The 18,428-nt window shown below is 37.9% G+C and overlaps 3 protein-coding genes across 3 annotated transcripts; 2 read left to right on the top strand and 1 right to left on the bottom strand.

Moving 5' to 3' along the window:
• Positions 1-4,390: 4,390 nt before the first annotated feature.
• Positions 4,391-6,040, top strand: LOC106448323. Its single transcript, XM_048767773.1, has 6 exons — positions 4,391-4,683; positions 4,933-4,960; positions 5,023-5,454; positions 5,532-5,642; positions 5,798-5,902; positions 6,002-6,040. Exons 1-6 carry the CDS (start codon positions 4,391-4,393, stop codon positions 6,038-6,040), a joined length of 1,008 nt encoding a protein of 335 aa, XP_048623730.1.
• A 447-nt stretch (positions 6,041-6,487) lies between these two features.
• Positions 6,488-7,682, top strand: LOC106446153 (abscisic acid receptor PYR1-like). Its single transcript, XM_013887837.3, has 2 exons — positions 6,488-6,761; positions 6,862-7,682. The coding sequence occupies exon 2, from the start codon at positions 6,881-6,883 to the stop codon at positions 7,526-7,528; it is 648 nt and encodes a 215-aa protein (XP_013743291.1). The 5' UTR covers positions 6,488-6,761; positions 6,862-6,880; the 3' UTR covers positions 7,529-7,682.
• A 7,713-nt stretch (positions 7,683-15,395) lies between these two features.
• Positions 15,396-17,536, bottom strand: LOC106446156 (transcription factor MYC3-like). Its single transcript, XM_013887839.3, has one exon. It carries the CDS (start codon positions 17,294-17,296, stop codon positions 15,614-15,616), a length of 1,683 nt encoding a protein of 560 aa, XP_013743293.1. The 5' UTR covers positions 17,297-17,536; the 3' UTR covers positions 15,396-15,613.
• Positions 17,537-18,428: the final 892 nt, after the last annotated feature.

Here is an 18,428-nt window from a genome sequence, read left to right as displayed (position 1 = left end):
TGAATTTCTTCTGTAAACGTATTCACTCTCTGATGTCAAGTGATCAACCACCCGAAACGTCGTTCCTCGATTCAAATCAAGAGCAACAACCTCTCTCCGGCGTCGTCGAGGACAAAGACGACGACCTTGGTCAAACACTCCAGTGACTCGAGACCTTTCTAACTCTCATTGGGTTCAACTGATATCTTGCATATTTGCATTGTTTTAAGTCCCCATTTTGCACATAATGATCATATAGATTAGGAATTTAGCATCTTTGGAATCCATTTTGCATTCATATGTCCTAATCAGGTAGTGGAGTGTCCTATGGAGTAACTGGAAGTGTTTAGAAGCATTATGGCTCAAGAACAGATGGAAAATGATGTTAGTTTGAGTTCAAGCGAGCACAACTCGGGTTGAGCCAACGCGGGTTCTCTTACCCGCGTCGAGGCATCGAGAGGAACCAACGAAGAGCTCCAACGCGGCTTGGATCACGCGGACACCGCTACCCGCACGCACCGGGAGAAACGAAGCATCAACGATCTCACGCGAGTTCGGTGACGCGGGGTCGCATACCCGCGTAGGAAGAGGAGAAGCTGACGTTCTGACACGGGATGAATCCACGCGGAGACGCCTACCCGCTCGTATGAAGAAAGAAGCTCGACGACCATCCGACGCGGGTGGTGTGACGCGGAGTATGCCCAGTCGTTTCAACCCGAGTTGAGATTTATCCTTAGTCGAATTTTAATGTTTTTAAGGGCTTTTAAGACTTTTTAATGGAAACCATTAGGTTTACCAAAGACATATAAATACTTTTGTAATCCCAAGAGATGATCTTATCTTGTTTTCTATCTAATAACAAAGAACTTTTAGGTGAAAGATCTTACCTTGATCATTTTCTTCTTGCGATTTGCTTGATTAATCTGATCATTAATCATGATCAGCACCACCAAATCTTCATTGATTCTTGGGCTCATCATGAAGAGTAGTGAGTAGTCATCTTTGGATTCATGGGTTAGGAAGACTAAGGGTGATTAAGCTAGATCTAAGGTGTTTTAGTATAGATTCATCTTGTTCCTTGCTAGTAGAGTGCTTTTAATGCAACTCTAGAGTTGGCCTCTCTAAAGTTGAGCTCTAGGCATTTCATGCCTGAAAGGTGTTTGATGAAATGTCTGAACCAACTCTCCTAAGCTTTTAACATTATTTACCAAAGAGATTTGTTGTTAAAGGTGTTAAGATGGCTGGTAGACTTGAGATTAATGATTACTTAGATAACATACAACCAAAGAGATTTGATGCTAAAGTTATCTTAGTAAATGAACATTCATCTAAAGATAGAGTTTGTTTAGGATGGTGTCTAGGTTTAAGGTAGATAGATTGGTTGAAAGTTAACACCTTTAAATTGAAACTTGATCACCCAAGGTCAATTCCTTTAGCTCATGAGTTCTCTTATATCATAGGAAAGAAAGCTTTGTCCTTAATTGCATTTTAGTAGCATTCTAGTTCAAAAAATCATCTCACCAATTGATAGCACTTAGATTAAGCATGGTCTTGCATTCCCTTTGCTTTAAAATCACTTAGAACTGGTTTGACATCCTTTATTCTACAACATTTGATTAGGAGCCTTGAAACTCCTATCATCAAATCGCTCCTATCATCAAATTGTGTAGAATAAAGGATGTCAAACCTGTTCTAAGTGATTCTAAAGCAAAGGGAATGCAAGACCATGCTTAATCTAAGTACTATCAATTGGTGAGATGATTTTTTGAACTAGAATGCTACTAAAATACAATTAAGGACAAAGCTTTTTTTCGTATGAGATAAGAGAACTCATGGGCTAAAGGAATTGACCTTGGGTGATCAAGTTTCAATCTAAAGGTGTTAACTTTCAACCAATCTATCTACCTTAAACCTAGACACTATCCTAAACAAACTCTATCTCTAGATGAATGTTCATTTACTAAGATAACTCAAGCATCAAATCTCTTTGGTTGAATGTTATCTAAGTAATCATTAATCTCAAGTCTACTAGCCATCTTAACACCTTTAACAACAAATCTCTTTGGTAAATAATGTTAAAAGCTTAGGAGAGTTGGTTCAGGCATTTCATCAAACACCTTTTAGGCATGAAATGCTTAGAGCTCAACTTTAGAGAGACCAACTCTAGAGTTGCATTAAAAGCACTCTACTAGCAAGGAACAAGATGGATCTATACTAAAACACCTTAGATCTAGCTTAATCACCCTTAGTCTCTCTAACCCATGAATCCAAAGATGATTACTCACTACTCTTCATGATGAACCCAAGAATCAATGATGATTTGGTGCTAATCATGATTAATGATCAGATTAATCAAGCAAATCACAAGAAGAAAATGATCAAGGTAAGGTAAGATCTTTCACCTAAAAGTTCTTTGTTATTAGATAGAAAACAAGATAAGATCCTCTCTTGGGATTACAAAAGTATTAATATGTCTTTGGTAAACCTAATGGTTTCCATTAAAAAGTCTAAAAAGCCCTTAAAACATTAAAATTCGACTAAGGATAAATCTCGACTCGGGTTGAAGCGACTGGGCATACCCCGCGTCACACCACCCGCGTCGGATGGTCGTCGAGCTTCTTTCTTCATACGAGAGGGTAGGCGTCTCTGTGTGGCTTCATCCCGCGTCAGAACGTCAGCTTCTCCTCTTCCTACGCGGGTATGCGACCCCGCGTCACCGAACCCGCGTGAGATCGTCGATGCTTCGTTTCTCCCGGTGCGTGCGGGTAGCGGTGTCCGCGTGATCCAAGCCGCGTTGGAGCTCTTCGTTGGTTCCTCTCGATGCCTCGACGCGGGTAAGAGAACCCGCGTTGGCTCAACCCGAGTTGTGCTCGCTTGAACTCGAACTAACATCATTTTCCATCTGTTCTTGAGCCATAATGCTTCTAAACACTTCCAGTTACTCCATAGGACACTCCACTACCTGATTAGGACATATGAATGCAATATGGATTCCAAAGATGCTAAATTCCTAATCTATATGATCATTATGTGCAAAATGGGGACTTAAAACAATGCAAATATGCAAGATATCAACTCCCCCAAACTTGTTCTTTACTTGTCCTCAAGTGACTTTGCAAGAACTCATAAGAGAAAGAGGTTTGAAGGTGGAAACTCATAGCCAAAAGTAACACTTCCTAATACTCAACTTAACATCCTAAGGAAACATAGCAAATAGCATGAGCAACTCCCTTATTATACTCTAGCTTCTCTAGGCCTATCAATACTCCTTATGCCTCTACACAAGTTGCAATACTCATCAACCAACAAGTTCTTTAAACCAGCTCTCACATTGATTCACACACACACACATGGTGAGTTCTCACAAATGGGCACATGATCTCAATCACTTGGCTAGGTAAGTATGGTCTAATATGAATGAAGAGAGAAGGGTTCAAATGTCATCATTTCAAGGTGGCTATCACTCAAAAACAAGGAGCTTGATCAGCAAAATTTATCTAAGATTAGAAGCAACTCATGCATACATAGATTCATTTTCATCATACTACCCCTTTTGTTATAAGTAATCACAAGTTCTACCCTCTTTTTATCATCATCTCAAAATCAAAGTAAACCCCTCACATCACTCACCCAATGAGCAACTCTCTTTTTCTTTTGACTAAACCACTAGAGATTTTAACTCACTTTTTATAAGCTCTAACTCTTTTTCATTCCCTTCCCCAACTTCTCCTTGATTCTTTTTTTTTTTCACTTAAAAGTTCTTTGTTATTAGATAGAAAACAAGATAAGATCCTCTCTTGGAATTACAAAAGTATTTATATGTCTTTGGTAAACCTAATAGTTTCCATTAAAAAGTCTAAAAAGCCTTTAAAAACATTAAAATTCGACTAAGGATAAATCTCGACTAGGGTTGAAGCGACTGGGCATACCCCGCGTCACACCACCCGCGTCGGATGGTCGTCGAGCTTCTTTCTTCATACGAGCGGGTAGGCATCTCCGCGTGGCTTCATCCCGCGTCATAACGTCAGCTTCTCCTCTTCCTACGCAGGTATGCGACCCCGCGTCACCGAACCCGCGTGAGATCGTCGATGCTTCGTTTCTCCCGGTGCGTGCGGGTAGCGGTGTCCACGTGATCCAAGCCGCGTTGGAGCTCTTCATTGGTTCCTCTCGATGCCTCGACGCGGGTAAGAGAACCCGCGTTGGCTCAACCCGAGTTGTGCTCGCTTGAACTCAAACTAACATCATTTTCCATCTGTTCTTGAGCCATAATGCTTCTAAACACTTCCAATTACTCCATAGGACACTCTATTACCTGATTAGGACATATGAATGCAATGTGGATTCCAAAAATGCTAAATTCCTAATCTATATGATCATTATGTACAAAATGGGAACTTAAAACAATGCAAATATGCAAGATATCATCAACCAATCTTCCACACAAAGCCTTGTCTTGTCTTGGATCGTGTTCTTGACCATCGGGTTGGTGATTTCGATGACAGTGTTGGAGCTAGGGCATTGCAAAGACTGTGAGAGGTATCAGTACAAGAGCTTCGAGCTAAACATTGTCGTCTCGCATGCGTGTTTAGCTGTCGTCTCTCTTCTTTGCGTTTCTCATAACTTGAGAAAGCATGGGATTCGAAAGTTTCTCTTTGTTGATCAGCTCAGTGGTCGTATGGGACGGCTCAAGGCTCAGTATATTCAGTAAATCTCGGTGATTCTTTCTATCTTTGGTTCAGAATCTCTGTGACAGATCATTAGTTGCATGAAAGTTGAAACTTTTTTTTTGTTTTTCCATATTACAGAACTCTGTGATAGTTCATGGGTTGTCGGAAAGCTGAAACCTTTTATGTGTTTCCTTATTACAGAACTCTGTTAGATTGCTTGTACTTTTGTCACTCCCCTGTTTTGGATTGAAAGCTGAAACCTTTTTTTATGTTTTTCCTTTATTAGAGAACTCTGTGAGACTGCTTGCACTTTGGTCTCTCTCCCCTGTTTTGGATTGAAAGCTGAAACCTTTTTGTGTGTTTTCCTTTATTACAGAACTCTGTGAGACTGCTTGCACTTTGGTCACTCCCCTGTTTCGGACTAAAAGCTGTTCGAGAGATTATTAGGATGCTATACGTACCTCATGACCAGCCATGGCTCTCTGTTTTGATTCTCTTGTCTATAATCTTGTCATGGACTTACTTAAGCACAATCTTTCTAGCCGCAAGTGCCATGTTTCATCTGGTCTGCAACTTGCAAGTCATTCACTTCGAAGATTACGCAAAGCTCCTAGACGGAGAGTCTGAGATCTCTCTTTTCATCTATGAGCACATATGTTTGCGTCATTACCTCTCTAAGATAAGCTACAGGTTCCGCATCTTTCTGCTTCTACAGTTTCTAGTCGACACTATTAGCCAGTTTACCACGTTTTTCCAGACCACTGCGTATAGCGGACGTATCACGTATATAAACGGTGGTGATTTCGCGGTGAGTCGAGCTTTAGTTTCTTCTTTGGTTTCTTGTTATACGGTGATGTTAAAAGCTTGGGATGATTATGTTTTCAGGTCTCTGCGGTGGTCCAAGTTGTTGGGATTATTTTATGTATGCACGCAGCAACGAAGATATCTCATAGAGCTCAAGCGATAGCATCAGTTGCAAGTAAATGGCAGTTGCAAGTAAATGGCACTCAGATAAGGACTTCTCCTAGTGGAGTTCACTTGGAAGCCACCACGAATCCACCCATCTGCTTTCAGAATTAGGTACGCCATTGCTGAATGACACCATCTTTGATCACTTTCTCATTTTGAAGGCTTCATTTACCTTGGTGCAGGATGTTCAGCTTGATCCTGAGTTTTTCAAAAACGTTGGACAAATTGTTCTTTTTGGTGGAGCATTTGCAGTAAATGGAAATGTAAATCCAGCATCAGAAGCTAATGTAAGTTCTTGAATGCGAACATGTGATCTCCATACACACTAGTGAACTAGTTTATATATCATCCCCACTATCTTTTTGTGTAAATTTTTGGTGATCCAGAAGCTGCAGATATTGTGTTCACATGTGGTGCCGATGTGATTGCTGTGGGAATCAACGTGACTCATCAAGTTATCATGACAGGTTATTTGGAAAAATATTTTTGCCTTCTTTGGTGTTTTTGCATATGTATACAAATGTTTTTCTTACATTCTTTCTTATCATCTGAACTTCTTGTTTCTTTGCTGTGTTTCTACTTGTACTTTAAATCTATGTTTAAAATATTATGTTTAAAATTTTAATAAATAAATTTGAAATTTAATAAATTAATGTTTAATTTTTTTAAAAAAAAATCCTTAAATAAGAGATTTGTAATATATCACATAAATATACCCGTCTCTTTACTAAGTCTCTTAAATTCACTTTTCCAACTAAAATTTATTAAAAAAAAGATTAAGAACCCAAATGAGCACGTACGTGGGATAACGATGCTTTTCGTGGTCATTGTTTATTTCTATCATTCTGGTTTAATCTATTTATCAATTTTTGGTTCAAATGGTTCAATTACAATAATTGTGTGATCAGTACACAGCCTTTGCCATTTCCACAAATTAATCGAGAATTTATTTTATTTTATTCAGCCTCTTTTATATCTCTCTCATCTTTTCCTTCCTCTCATCTCCATCTTCTTTCTCTAATATCATCTTCCTCGCAAGAAAGTTATAGACCTTGTTCAAGAGAAGGGTTAGTGATTCTTTCGAGAAGAAGAGTTCTGGATTAGTGTGAGAAGGTCTCGTTAAGCTGCTCCTTTAGGACAATCGAGGTTAGTTTGATCGATCTTGTCACTTAGATCCAAACTTGGGTCATAACTTGTACTTGACAGTTATGGTTCTAACTTATAGTTCAACTTGTGTTTGGTTTAGATTTCAATTCAACAAGTCAATGGTGGTTTCACAGCCAATCAGAGAAGAGGAAGAAGCAACCCAAACAGCCTCTACTCTCCATCACCAAATGATTCCTTCCGAGTTAACTCAAGACGAGTTCGCCGAGTTAACCGACTCAATCACCGAGTTCCACACCTACCAACTCGGTCCGGGACGCTGCTCTTCCCTCCTGGCCCAACGCATCAAATCTCCGCCGGAAACCGTTTGGTCCGTCGTGAGACGCTTCGACCGGCCTCAGACTTACAAACACTTCATCAAAAGCTGCTCCGTCGACGAAGGGTTCGAGATGCGAGTGGGATGCACACGCTACGTGGACGTGATCAGCGGGCTGCCGGCGAACACGTCGAGGGAGAGGCTCGACCTGCTCGACGATGATCGGAGAGTGACGGGGTTTAGCATCACCGGAGGCGAGCACAGGCTGAGGAACTACAAGTCGGTGACGACGGTTCATGGGTTCGAGAGAGATGGACGGATCTCTTCCGTTGTTCTTGAATCGTACGTCGTTGATGTGCCGGAAGGGAACACGGAAGAGGATACTCGTTTGTTTGCTGATACTGTGGTTAAACTGAATCTGCAGAAACTCGCGTCGGTTGCTGAAGGGATGGATCCTAACTCCGGCGACGGGAGAAACTCTCCGGTGATGTGAAATATTGGTGGAGAGAAATAAATGAATACGACAAAAGTTGGGGAATATTCTTCTTTTTTTCTCTTTTTAATTGTAATATTTCATTTGAAAGAACATTCTTACTGAATTTTAATTGGCTCCTTTGATTGCTATCATATTTTCATTTTTATCCCTATTGTTTTTGTTCTCTCCTAGATAGTTGGAATCTGGAGTTTAAATCTAATGTTAGATAGCATTTAGGGAGCCGTTCAAAAAAAAAAGATAGCATTTAGGGATAGTATCTTCGTTTAGCAAAAAACTGGTTAACAATGTATTTTTTTTGTGATCTGAATTTATACTTAACACAGAAATACATAAGATCGGAACCCTAGCCGACGATTACATTAATGCAAATCCAAAGACACAAGTTAACGGTTAAACAAGTAAGTACATACACATAAGCCGGAGACTTAATATGATCAGTCTCTAGAGCCAAAATGACAAAAAGCCTAAACCAGTCACCAGTCTACCATAATAAGAAAACCTTAAAGAGAACCACCCGAATAAACTACGAGAACAAAAACCCAAAACAAAAAAATGAACTCGGACTTGGTTACAATAGAATGTCGTTGCCACATAGTCAACTTCTTGATCCACCGAGATCACACGAAAGAGAGTCACCGAAGCTCCCACACGCCCACCCATGTGTCTCTACATGTATTTAACTCATGAGATAGATAAGCGAAGCACAACAGCCAAAAGATGTAGATCCATCACTGTTGCGGCCGGATCCCATTGAAAAACTTTTACCGAATTCAAAATTAACGAGATCTAAGTCGGTTAAGACATGTTTCCTGCCTCACATATATAAGAAATTACAGAAGAAAAAACAAAAAAAAAATAAAGCCCTCTCCTCACAGATCCTATCCTACACGACAACAATCATGCACGGATCACCGGTGGGAAATGAGACAATCGCTCACTTTTCCTCTCGCTACTTAATTTAATTACATTTATACTTGAGTTTACACTTTTAGTAAAAATTTAGGGATTTGTATTTTTTTTCAAGTATTGTTATATTTCTCATTTTATTGTATTGTAAGATGATTTATAAAATAGCTTAAACTTTGTAAGCCATATGAGAAAAACTTGATCTACTATACTCACGGCGCTTTTGACGTGTGCTCATGGAGCAATTGCACATGGCCCCACAATTTTTTTTGCAAATTTCTTTTATACACGATGGCCCTAGAATTTTAACTTCTTGCAAGAAAGGGCCCTAAATTTTTATGTGTACAAGAAAATACCCTAAATGTTTTGATTATGCACTGGGCCCATATATGTTTTGAGCCTATACTCGTAAAATAGCAAATGCGTAGTATAACTTTTCATCAACAACTAGAAAACTGGAACACATATTTATAGTACATGAAATGTGAAACTATTGGTCATTTGTCAATATATTTTCCCAATTTTTAAATTGTTTGAAAATAAATATTCTATTGATTATTTAAACTTTTCCATTTTTTTGTCGAAGCTATGACGGGTTACCTTTTTATCTTTTTTATTTTCGTTGGTGCTTCGTTTGTGGTTCTAAATTCATCTTGAATGCAGCTTTTGCGGTGAATATGGATTCTCTATACGGCTTTATCTAAGTAGTGGTTAAATCTATGTTTTCTTACATGTCCAGATTTATTGAGGATAAGCTCCAATGTATTTTTGTTCTTTTCTTACCGGTGAACATATTGGATCTTGGATTTTTCTTGTCAGTGGAGGGGGGAGAGGTGAGCCATAGGGGGTGTGTAGCTCGAGGGAGGTTTAGAGGAGCTTGAACTTCCATGATTGATGAGTATTCCTCTGGTGATGGCTGATTAAAGAAATAGTTTTGTTACGATTAACTCAGTTTTATCATATACTTTTCTTACTCAAGTAGTCATGTACTATAGTTTTCCCACTCATAGTCATTCGTCAGTGAGTGGTGGTTTGTATCTCTTTGGTGGCTGGTGCAAGTATATTGTCATTCTTCAGCGAGTGGTGGTCTGGATCTCTTTAGTGGCTGGTGCAATGGTGTATATTGTTCAATTCTTTCGAATTTATCTTGAGTTCTGTTGTTATGGTAGTTTTGGCGGCGGTGTGGTTGTTGACGACAGTTTACTTGTGTGGTTAGATTCTCATTGGTGTTTTTTATTTTGTGGCTTATTGTGAGTTAGTTGTAATATAATTTTTATTCTCGTGTGGTTTGGTTTCCATTGGTGTTTTTTTTTATTTTGTGGCTTATTGCGAGTTAGTTGTAATAGGACTTTTATTTTTTGAATCTATTACAAGTTTGGTTGGATATCATATTTTTTCTTTATCTTATTTTTTTTTTAAAAAATCTCTCTTTCAAGTAACAAACAAAATTTAATATGAAAACTTTTTTAAAAAATATCGGTTGATTCACTTTTCTCTTGAACGTATGTACTCAACTTGTTGGTAAAAAAAATGTAAACTTATCATGTAAGTTATGTCAATCCTTATTTATGTCAGTTGTATGCAGGCTTTGCAGCAACATTTTTTTCTTTTTGAAACACAGTCGCAGCTACAATAAATTCCGAATTTAATCGTGTATTTTCGGGGAAGAGAAGTTGGGCACTTAATGGGAAGGCCTTATTAGATAACTACGCCCATTTATGGATAAGTGATATTTCTACAAAGTTGGAGTCAGATTATTTTTCTCATTTAATTGGACGCAAAAGAAAGAGAAGCTAAACCAGAGCCGTTGAATCATTGCTTCTCGTATTATTCCACTAGGGAAGATAAGGACGAATCTAGTGGGTACTGAGAGAGAGCAAGTTGCCAACTTGGTTGATGCTAGGCATGGGACGGATTGGGTAGCCAAACAATTTTAAGGTATCTGGATCCGGATCCTTATCTGGCGTATCCATAATTTTACTATCATTATCCGGATTCGGGATTCTCGGATATCCGGGTGTCGGATATCCTTCTAAAAATTGTAATATCCGGCGGTTATCCGGATCCGGATTTGGATCCTTAAAATAAATAAAAAATAATATTAATATATATATATATATAATATTAATAATAATTTCAAAAAATATATATAATGTCTTTAATTATTTCTATGTATAATATTATAAAATTTACATAAAATTTATATATATTATTATAAAAATGAAAATATATTAAATAAAATTAATTTTTATATATAGATATTACTATTTTTGTAATATTTATAAATAAAACTTACGGATCCGGATATCCGAACTTAAAAATTAAGATATCCGGATCCGGCTTTGACGGATCTAACATTTTACTATCCGGATCCGGATTTAGTCCCTCCGGATATCCGGATTTTTGGATCGGATCCAGATCGAATCTCGGATCGAATCCAAATCGAATTTCGGATCGAATCTAGATCTCGGATAAAAGTCTCGGGCCTAGTTGATACCCATAAAAGAATGTCAGAAAGTGAAATTTTAGATTTATTGATTGGACAATAAAAACAATATAAAAAGGGAAAATCAAAGGCTCACACTCTAATGATAAACTTTAAACTTCTTTATTTGATACAGTTCTTTTAGTTTTTTTTATATCAACAGTGCTATTAGTTTTAACTTTTTTTTTGTTTAAATGTTAAATTTTATACCAAAGTTTTGCTTTTTGACAGAGGTTACAATGATGAACTAGTAGCAGAAAAATGGAAAACAAAACTAAACAACGCAAAAAGGAAAAGCAACCCAATGACCTAGAATACATGAAACAAATAACACTAGCTGACATGCTAGATAAGAGGCAAGACCAGGACCATGAGAAGAGCATTGCCAAATGGAGAGAATATCTTTGATATAACATGCGACCACGCTCGGTAATTTTGGGCTCCCCGAAAACGCTACTCCAATTGATTGATACCGTCTCATCCCGCACCCGAAAGCTAATCCGCGCTCTCTGGATAGTCACCACCAGATCACTGGAATCACTTTATAAGATCGACTTCGGAAGTAATGCGATCCAAGCATAAGACCTATTGTAAGTGCCACCAAACCCTCGACCTGAAGCCTTGTAATCTGCAAAGAGAGGAAATGCTGCACCACTGCACAAGAACAATTGACCCTCTGCAGAGCTGGGATGTGAGCAGAACCAAGCGAGCCACTGAGCGATCAACGACTGCAACCGAGAATCACCCCACACTTGAAGTCTTCGAGAACCGAAGAGCAACACTCTTAGCTGTAAGAGTCCATCTCCAGTGCCAAACAAAGACAAATAAAACATAAACCACAAGGTGATACTCCATAGAGAAAGCCGAGACCTTTACACAGAGAGCAAAGACAAGGGCCGAATAGTGGAGATTCGAAATTAGGAAGCACCGTGAGCAGCTATCGAGGAGCCATAGACGACACCTTTCACCGCTGCACACCGAAACTTACACGAGTCAGAGCTGAGCCAAGTATCATTTACCGCCTGCACACTTGACTCAAGACTCGCCACCGTGGTAGAAGAATCCACCGGAGCTCACCAGACGCCCGACGAAGAGGAGTCTGACTCGCGACGACACCGCCAGGAGCCGAGACTCCACCCACATGAGTCACCTATCCCCTAATCAAAACTGGAGAAACCTTCAGACCAAATTGACGAGAGAACAAGCGAATCAACCACCACCCGGGCAACGAAAACCAGAGAGACCCTAGTGGAAAACTGGTCTACTCCTACACCCAAAAGCCGGCCATTACCTCGAGCCACCGATCCAACGTCTCACCACGAATCCAGTAGAGACCGAGTCGCCACCAGAACCGTTGCTCCTCTCGAGCGGAGAACTTCCCGGAGCGAGATCCGAAATCCAAATACGCGAGTATATCGACGAAGACTTGGAGAGAAAGAGACAACAACAAAAGAGACGCAAGCAGAACGTTAAAAGTGAGCCTCCGGTGCCGGAACGCGCTCGTACGCGTCGTCGGACGCCGGAACGGACATGAGCGACTTTATAAACCGAGGAGAGAGGATAGAGCGTATGGGAGGAGAGAGGAGAGAGGAGAGAGGAAAGAGTTCCACCAACAGAAGCGAACTTGGTTTTAACTTTTAATTTTATATAGTTATATAACTTTTTACAGTAAAAGAATAATATAGTTATAGAATTTAGTGCTAGTAAAACACGGCCGGAAATATTCACAGTAAATTTTTCATGATGCACCCTTGTTTATAAAACAAAATAATTGTTTTTAACGATTTATTTTTGTTCCCAAGAATTAATCACGGTGACCAAATTATCAAAATAATTCCTAATTAATCAGGGCGACGCCATTATCATGGAGTTTTGAGAAGGCTAAAAGTAAAACACGAAGTTAGCCATGTCAAATGCACATTATTTTTCGAAAGTACGGAGTGAGAAAGTTAAGGCCGAATTGTAATGATGGTGTTCTTGACTTAAGTTGAGTGACAGAATATTGAAGATAAGCTTTGTTTTCTTTTCGGATTTCATTTGTTACTCTTTTTTGATAAATGGATTTCATTTGTTACTCTTTTTTGATAAATGGATTTCATTTGTTGTGTTGTTAATTGATAATTTTCTGGACGATAGTAAACTCCATTTCATTTTCAGTTTGAATACTACAAACGTATACACCAATATGTTGACAAAAAAAAAAAAAAATATACACCAATATGTGTCTAAGAAAGAAACGTAAACCAAATACGATTTACTGATACAATCATGGAATATGCTGATTTGAATTTTGATAACGACATATTGATTATCTACTTCTAATGCAAATCATTAGCCTATATATCATGGTCATCTGAACAAAATTTAGAAGAACTTGACATGTTATTTTATATGAATATTTAAATATTTTATTTATAATCATTTAATTATCACGAAATGCTGCAAAAAAAATTCTTTCAAAAAACATACCTATTAAAAAGGAAAAAATATATATACATAATTATTGAAAGATAAAAAATGTGATAAATGATAGGTAACATAATTTTTTGGTCAAAATAATACCATTATATATGTCACATATTTTACCATGATTTATAATCGAAAATCGGGATTCAAAACTGTATATGACATTTTTTTGGGCAAGTCAAAACTATATATAACCAATTTCAATTTTTCTTTCACAAAACCTTAGAATCATATAAACCACTGGTGACTATTATTAATCTTTCTCTTCTCTTTTATCAATCCTTAATATTTTAAATTCTCGAAACTTCGATTCCTTTTTATTCCACTGTCCCTAACAAGTTTTGTAGTTCGGATTGGAGCGGTCCATTGCTCGGGTTAGAACCAACCGGACCACTTAGCCTAATGTGATCAATCTTTATCACCTTCATTATCTTTATGAAGACGATCCTAATCATCCAATCTTTTCATGCATCCTAGTATTCAAATCTATGACCAAATTATTCTAGCAACGTGATCATCACAATGAATTTTACTCAAGACATGATTAATCTCCACAGCTGGTGGTCGGGACAGCAGAGAGAGTGAACTCTGTTGAAATATAATATGTTCGTGACAAGAAAGAGTGAGTTGGTTTTATTTGGTTAGCGACTTTATTATAGTAAAGACTAACAAAACTATTTTTTTAACAAACAAAACTAACTTTTTAACAAAGTAAACTAATTTGGTTGATGTCAAAAAAAAAAAAACTAATTTGGTTAAAATCTAGTTTTTTTTGTAAATTTGAGTTTTACGTAAACCTACTATAAGATATATTCCCTCCGTTTCTAAATGTAAATAGTTTTAGAGAAAAATTTTTGTTTCAAAATATAAATTGTTTTGACATTTATTGAATACTGTGTATTCATAAAATAATACATGTTTTTTTATGGTTGGTTGAATTTAAACGTTAAATGATACTTTTTAAAAATTAACAAATTTATTAAAATTGATGTTTTTAACTAAAACTACTTGCATTTAGAAACAGATGGAGTATTAACTTACACATTTATTTCAACAACTAAATATATAGATTCGATAAAGTTTCTGTCTTTGATCGTGGGCCAATTGAGACAAGTTTTGTAAGAATTAACAATAGTTGTTGTCATATTTTATAACAATATGTAGTGTGAACGAACGAGTGAATTATTTAGTAAACATAGCCAAAGATAGATCGAAAGATGGCTATTAATTAATATCCTTAAGAAAGGGATCAATTTGATTGTACTAAATTAATTTTCTGTCTACTTGATTGACAAAAGAATAAAACAAAGTTGGCACAGTTTTATTTGAAATCATCAATAATATAGAAAAGTAGTTTTCTAGATCTTCTTACTATATTACTATGAATAAATGCTCATCGTGCTTGTGGAAATATCAACAAAATGCCTTGACACTACAACTCACACTTGCGCAAAACTTTGGTTATGACATGATGCCAACACTAAGACAAACCACTAAAAAGTCTAAAATACAAACCTTGGTTTAAACATGCGTGTGTTCAAATCTTAGTTTCTTCCCCCGTATGTTTTAAGAATTATAAATCAGTCTTAATATTTTATAAGACTCTAAGTCACAGATAGATAGATCACACGGCTCTCTCAACATAGAGATATACTCAAACACACATAAGATAGACACTAAAAGGTTCTTACCCATAGCTTTAAACTTTAAACACTAAATCATTGCTTTTTATTGTTGTTAGATATACTATACATAGTTATAGACATATACAACACACATGACGCATGTTTCCACATTTTTGCACTACAAACAGAGTCTTCATATCCCCTCAAAAAGATGAGAGTACCATACCATCCTCTCCAAAACCCATTTAAGACCAATTATTTTCCTTTGCTTTTTGTTACGTTACAAATCATAAAGTTGGACCAGTATGGTCTATAATCTAATCTAAAAGTTTTCATAACATAAAAGTGTACACAAAACCTTCATTCACAGAACCGAATCCAATTCAATAGAAATGATCTCACTTATTATTCCATACATATATACAAACAAGTACAACACAAGATTTCTTACATTACTACCTCTCTCTGCTCCTCCAACTTCGATCTCGCCCTAAACTAAGAGCTAAACAGGTCTATTTCTCCTAGTGAACAACAATGTTAACAGCATGAAGCTGGAGGTGCATCAAAGAAAATAAGAGTTGCATCTAATCATGATTTTGTTCAACTGTCTTCTCCAACTTTCAACATTAAAGCAGCCTTGAGCTGATCATGATTGAAAAACTGGCTTCCCATCTTCACAGTAGCTTGTTGAATCATCAAATCATTCACCACAGATAAACTAGCATGATTCACTTCCAAATCCAACTCCTTAAGGGCTTCCATGAACCTCGCACCAGGATGATTCTTCTTGCCGCATTGTACACGTATCATCACATCCCAACCTATGATCTTCACATCAATCTCCATTTCCACAGAACTCGCGGAATCTCGATTCGATTTTCGCTCTTTCGCCCTCCTAGACCCGCCACCTTCCTTGCTCATCCCATCTAGCTGCTTCTGAACCTCTTCCTTATCCGTTTCCGCTTGCTGCAGCTTCGTTTTCAGCTCGTTGATATACGAAATGGCGTCTCCGAGAAGAGAAGCCTTGTCCATTTTCGAAACGTTGGGAACCACAGCTCTCAAAGAGTAGAATCTCTGGTTTAGCTTCTCTCTTCTCTGCCTCTCTGCTTCCACATGGTTCAACGGCTCTTCTCTTCCGTTAGCCGGTTTTCTCCCCCGTTTCCTCGGTTTCTTCTCCGGTTCGACGATAATTGCCTCCTTAACCACCGATGCTTCGATATCGGAATGATCAGAGTCCACTGACTTCGCCGCGGATCGAACCACCGTGCTGAAAGAAAGCATTTCTTCGTCTTTCGAAACCGGAGATCTCTTCTTGTTGCTTGACGAACCTTGCTTAAAGTTACCGTTTTGGTTCAAGCCTGAGCTCGAGAAGTTCAAATCAGCGGCGTTTTCAATCGCCGGCGCTTCCTGAACCGGTTCGATTCCGGTTATGTTCGGTTCAGATAGCCACAAAGAAGGATCGTTCTCTCCTTGATCGGGATTGAGATTAAACCCCCAAGAAGAAGCTTCTCCTCCACCGTTACCGTTGAAAAGACCGTTGACTTTATCCATCAGATCTGAGCTTTGACTTATCACCTCCGACGAACCAAGCTCAACGACGCCGTTTTCCGCAGCGATACACACTATCGTCTGCAACCCGTAAACCTCGCCTTGCCTCGCCCGCTCGCAGCCCGACCCGGTTAACGCACCCGACCCGGATAACCAAATCACGCGGGAGTTTAAAAAAGACTCTCCGGGGAGCCCAACGCCGTTTACGAAGCTCTGAGTCATCGAAACCAAGAAGAACCACTCTGTATCCGTAACTTCCTCGTCGTTGGCTTCGTCGGAAACTCCGGCTCCGCCGGCGATTAACGAGTTAAGCTCCCGGATTACTCTTTTCCGATGCTCCTGCTCCGCCGGATTCGAGCTCGAGCTCTGTTTCTTCTTCTTCTCTTTGTCTTCCTCTCCTCTGTAGTACCCGTCTCCCCACCCGAGAATCACCGTGCTCTCTCCGGCGGGAGAGTCGAAATCGTGCGAGATCTGCCAGAAGATCGCGTACGTCCATCTCTCACCCGCGGATTCGATTAGCGTTTGGAGACGTTGCTGGAGAGTATCTTCGTTGAACTGAGACAATGACGGAGGAGGAGGAAGGGATGGTTGTTGTGACCAGTGATTTGTTCCGATGAAAGCTTCCATCGAGGCGGAGGCGTTATCGTCGTCGGTGGCTGTTGACTGGTTGATGAAGTAGTTGCTCATGTGAGCATCCGGTGGAGAGAGAGAGACACGATTCCGATGATCATCCATCTGAAGCCTTGATCTTTATAGTTGACGAGAAAGGGAGTTTACGTGTGTTTCTTGTGTTCACGGGAAAGATGAAGATCTGGAAAAGAAGGGTGAAGAGGAGAACAGAGAGCTTAAAAGATAGAATAGAACAAAGGAATGAAAGTATGACTTTTTTCATTATTACCCTAAAATATATAATCAAAATGAATTTTCTCGCAATTAAGTCATATATACGAATTAATAAATAAATAAATGTTGGAATTATATGTTGTGTAGTTTAATTGTCTGGGTCCTGACTTGGCCTAGTTCTGTCTGCTTTTCATTATTTTCTCAACAATACTGACATTTTTATTTGTTAAAATCTAGTTGATTAGATACTCTCTTCGGTTAAATTGATTAATAATAGTTCATCGATGACAAAAAAAACTAGGCCAAGTTGAATAATATAATTCATCCTCCCTCCGTTTCATATTAAATGTCATTGTACATAAATTTTTTCGTTACAAAATAAGTATCGTTTTTGACTTTCAATACAAAATTTATTAATTTTATTCTTCAATTTATTTTTCTATTGGTTGAAATATAGTTAGATGTATAGATAATTGTATTTTTATATAGAAAATATACAAAATAATTGTTTCCTTAATTTGTATGCATAGACTTAAAATAACATTTAATACGAAAAGAGAGAGTAGATTACAAAAAAGTACTCTGTTCTAATAAATATCAATTAATAATATTTAATTAATTCAAATATTTTTAATTCTTTTAAAAAAGTATACAACTTATTAATATAAATTACTAAAACTATTTTAAATTTATATAAAAAAAATGAATTTATGAAACAAAAACTAAATATAAAAATCTTCTCTTTTCAGAAATAGAGAGTATAAGTTATATGTTATACTATCAGTTTTAATCCACACTGTAGTTTTTTGCCGTTTTAGTGCGACTTCCATGACCACGAAAATATCATTTTTGAATAGTTACACACGAAAACGACAAAACAACTGCACATGATATTCAAGAAAAAAAAAGAAGAAAAGTATTCAGTGAGAAGGACAATATATGTTATTTTAATACAGAATATCAAATGGTTAATCACGATGGCTAAACATGCTCCACTTCACGTGTTGCTCGTGGATGATGTAAC

The sequence above is a fragment of the Brassica napus genome, chromosome C9, assembly GCF_020379485.1.
Source record: "Brassica napus cultivar Da-Ae chromosome C9, Da-Ae, whole genome shotgun sequence".
Taxonomy (NCBI): Eukaryota; Viridiplantae; Streptophyta; class Magnoliopsida; order Brassicales; family Brassicaceae; genus Brassica; species Brassica napus.
Note: the sequence above shows the minus strand (reverse complement) of the source record. Positions and strands in the feature narration are given on the sequence as shown.

Excerpts from the sequence above, each read along its gene's own strand:
- LOC106446153 (XM_013887837.3), top strand. The coding sequence starts at position 6,881 with ATGGTGGTTTCACAGCCAATCAGAGAAGAGGAAGAAGCAACCCAAACA.
- LOC106448323 (XM_048767773.1), top strand. The coding sequence starts at position 4,391 with ATGCAAGATATCATCAACCAATCTTCCACACAAAGCCTTGTCTTGTCT. Across the intron at positions 5,455-5,531 it reads TAAACGGTGGTGATTTCGCG|GTCTCTGCGGTGGTCCAAGT; the intron begins GTGAGTCGAGCT and ends TTATGTTTTCAG. Across the intron at positions 5,643-5,797 it reads CAAGTAAATGGCAGTTGCAA|GATGTTCAGCTTGATCCTGA; the intron begins GTAAATGGCACT and ends ACCTTGGTGCAG.
- LOC106446156 (XM_013887839.3), bottom strand. The coding sequence starts at position 17,296 with ATGGATGATCATCGGAATCGTGTCTCTCTCTCTCCACCGGATGCTCAC.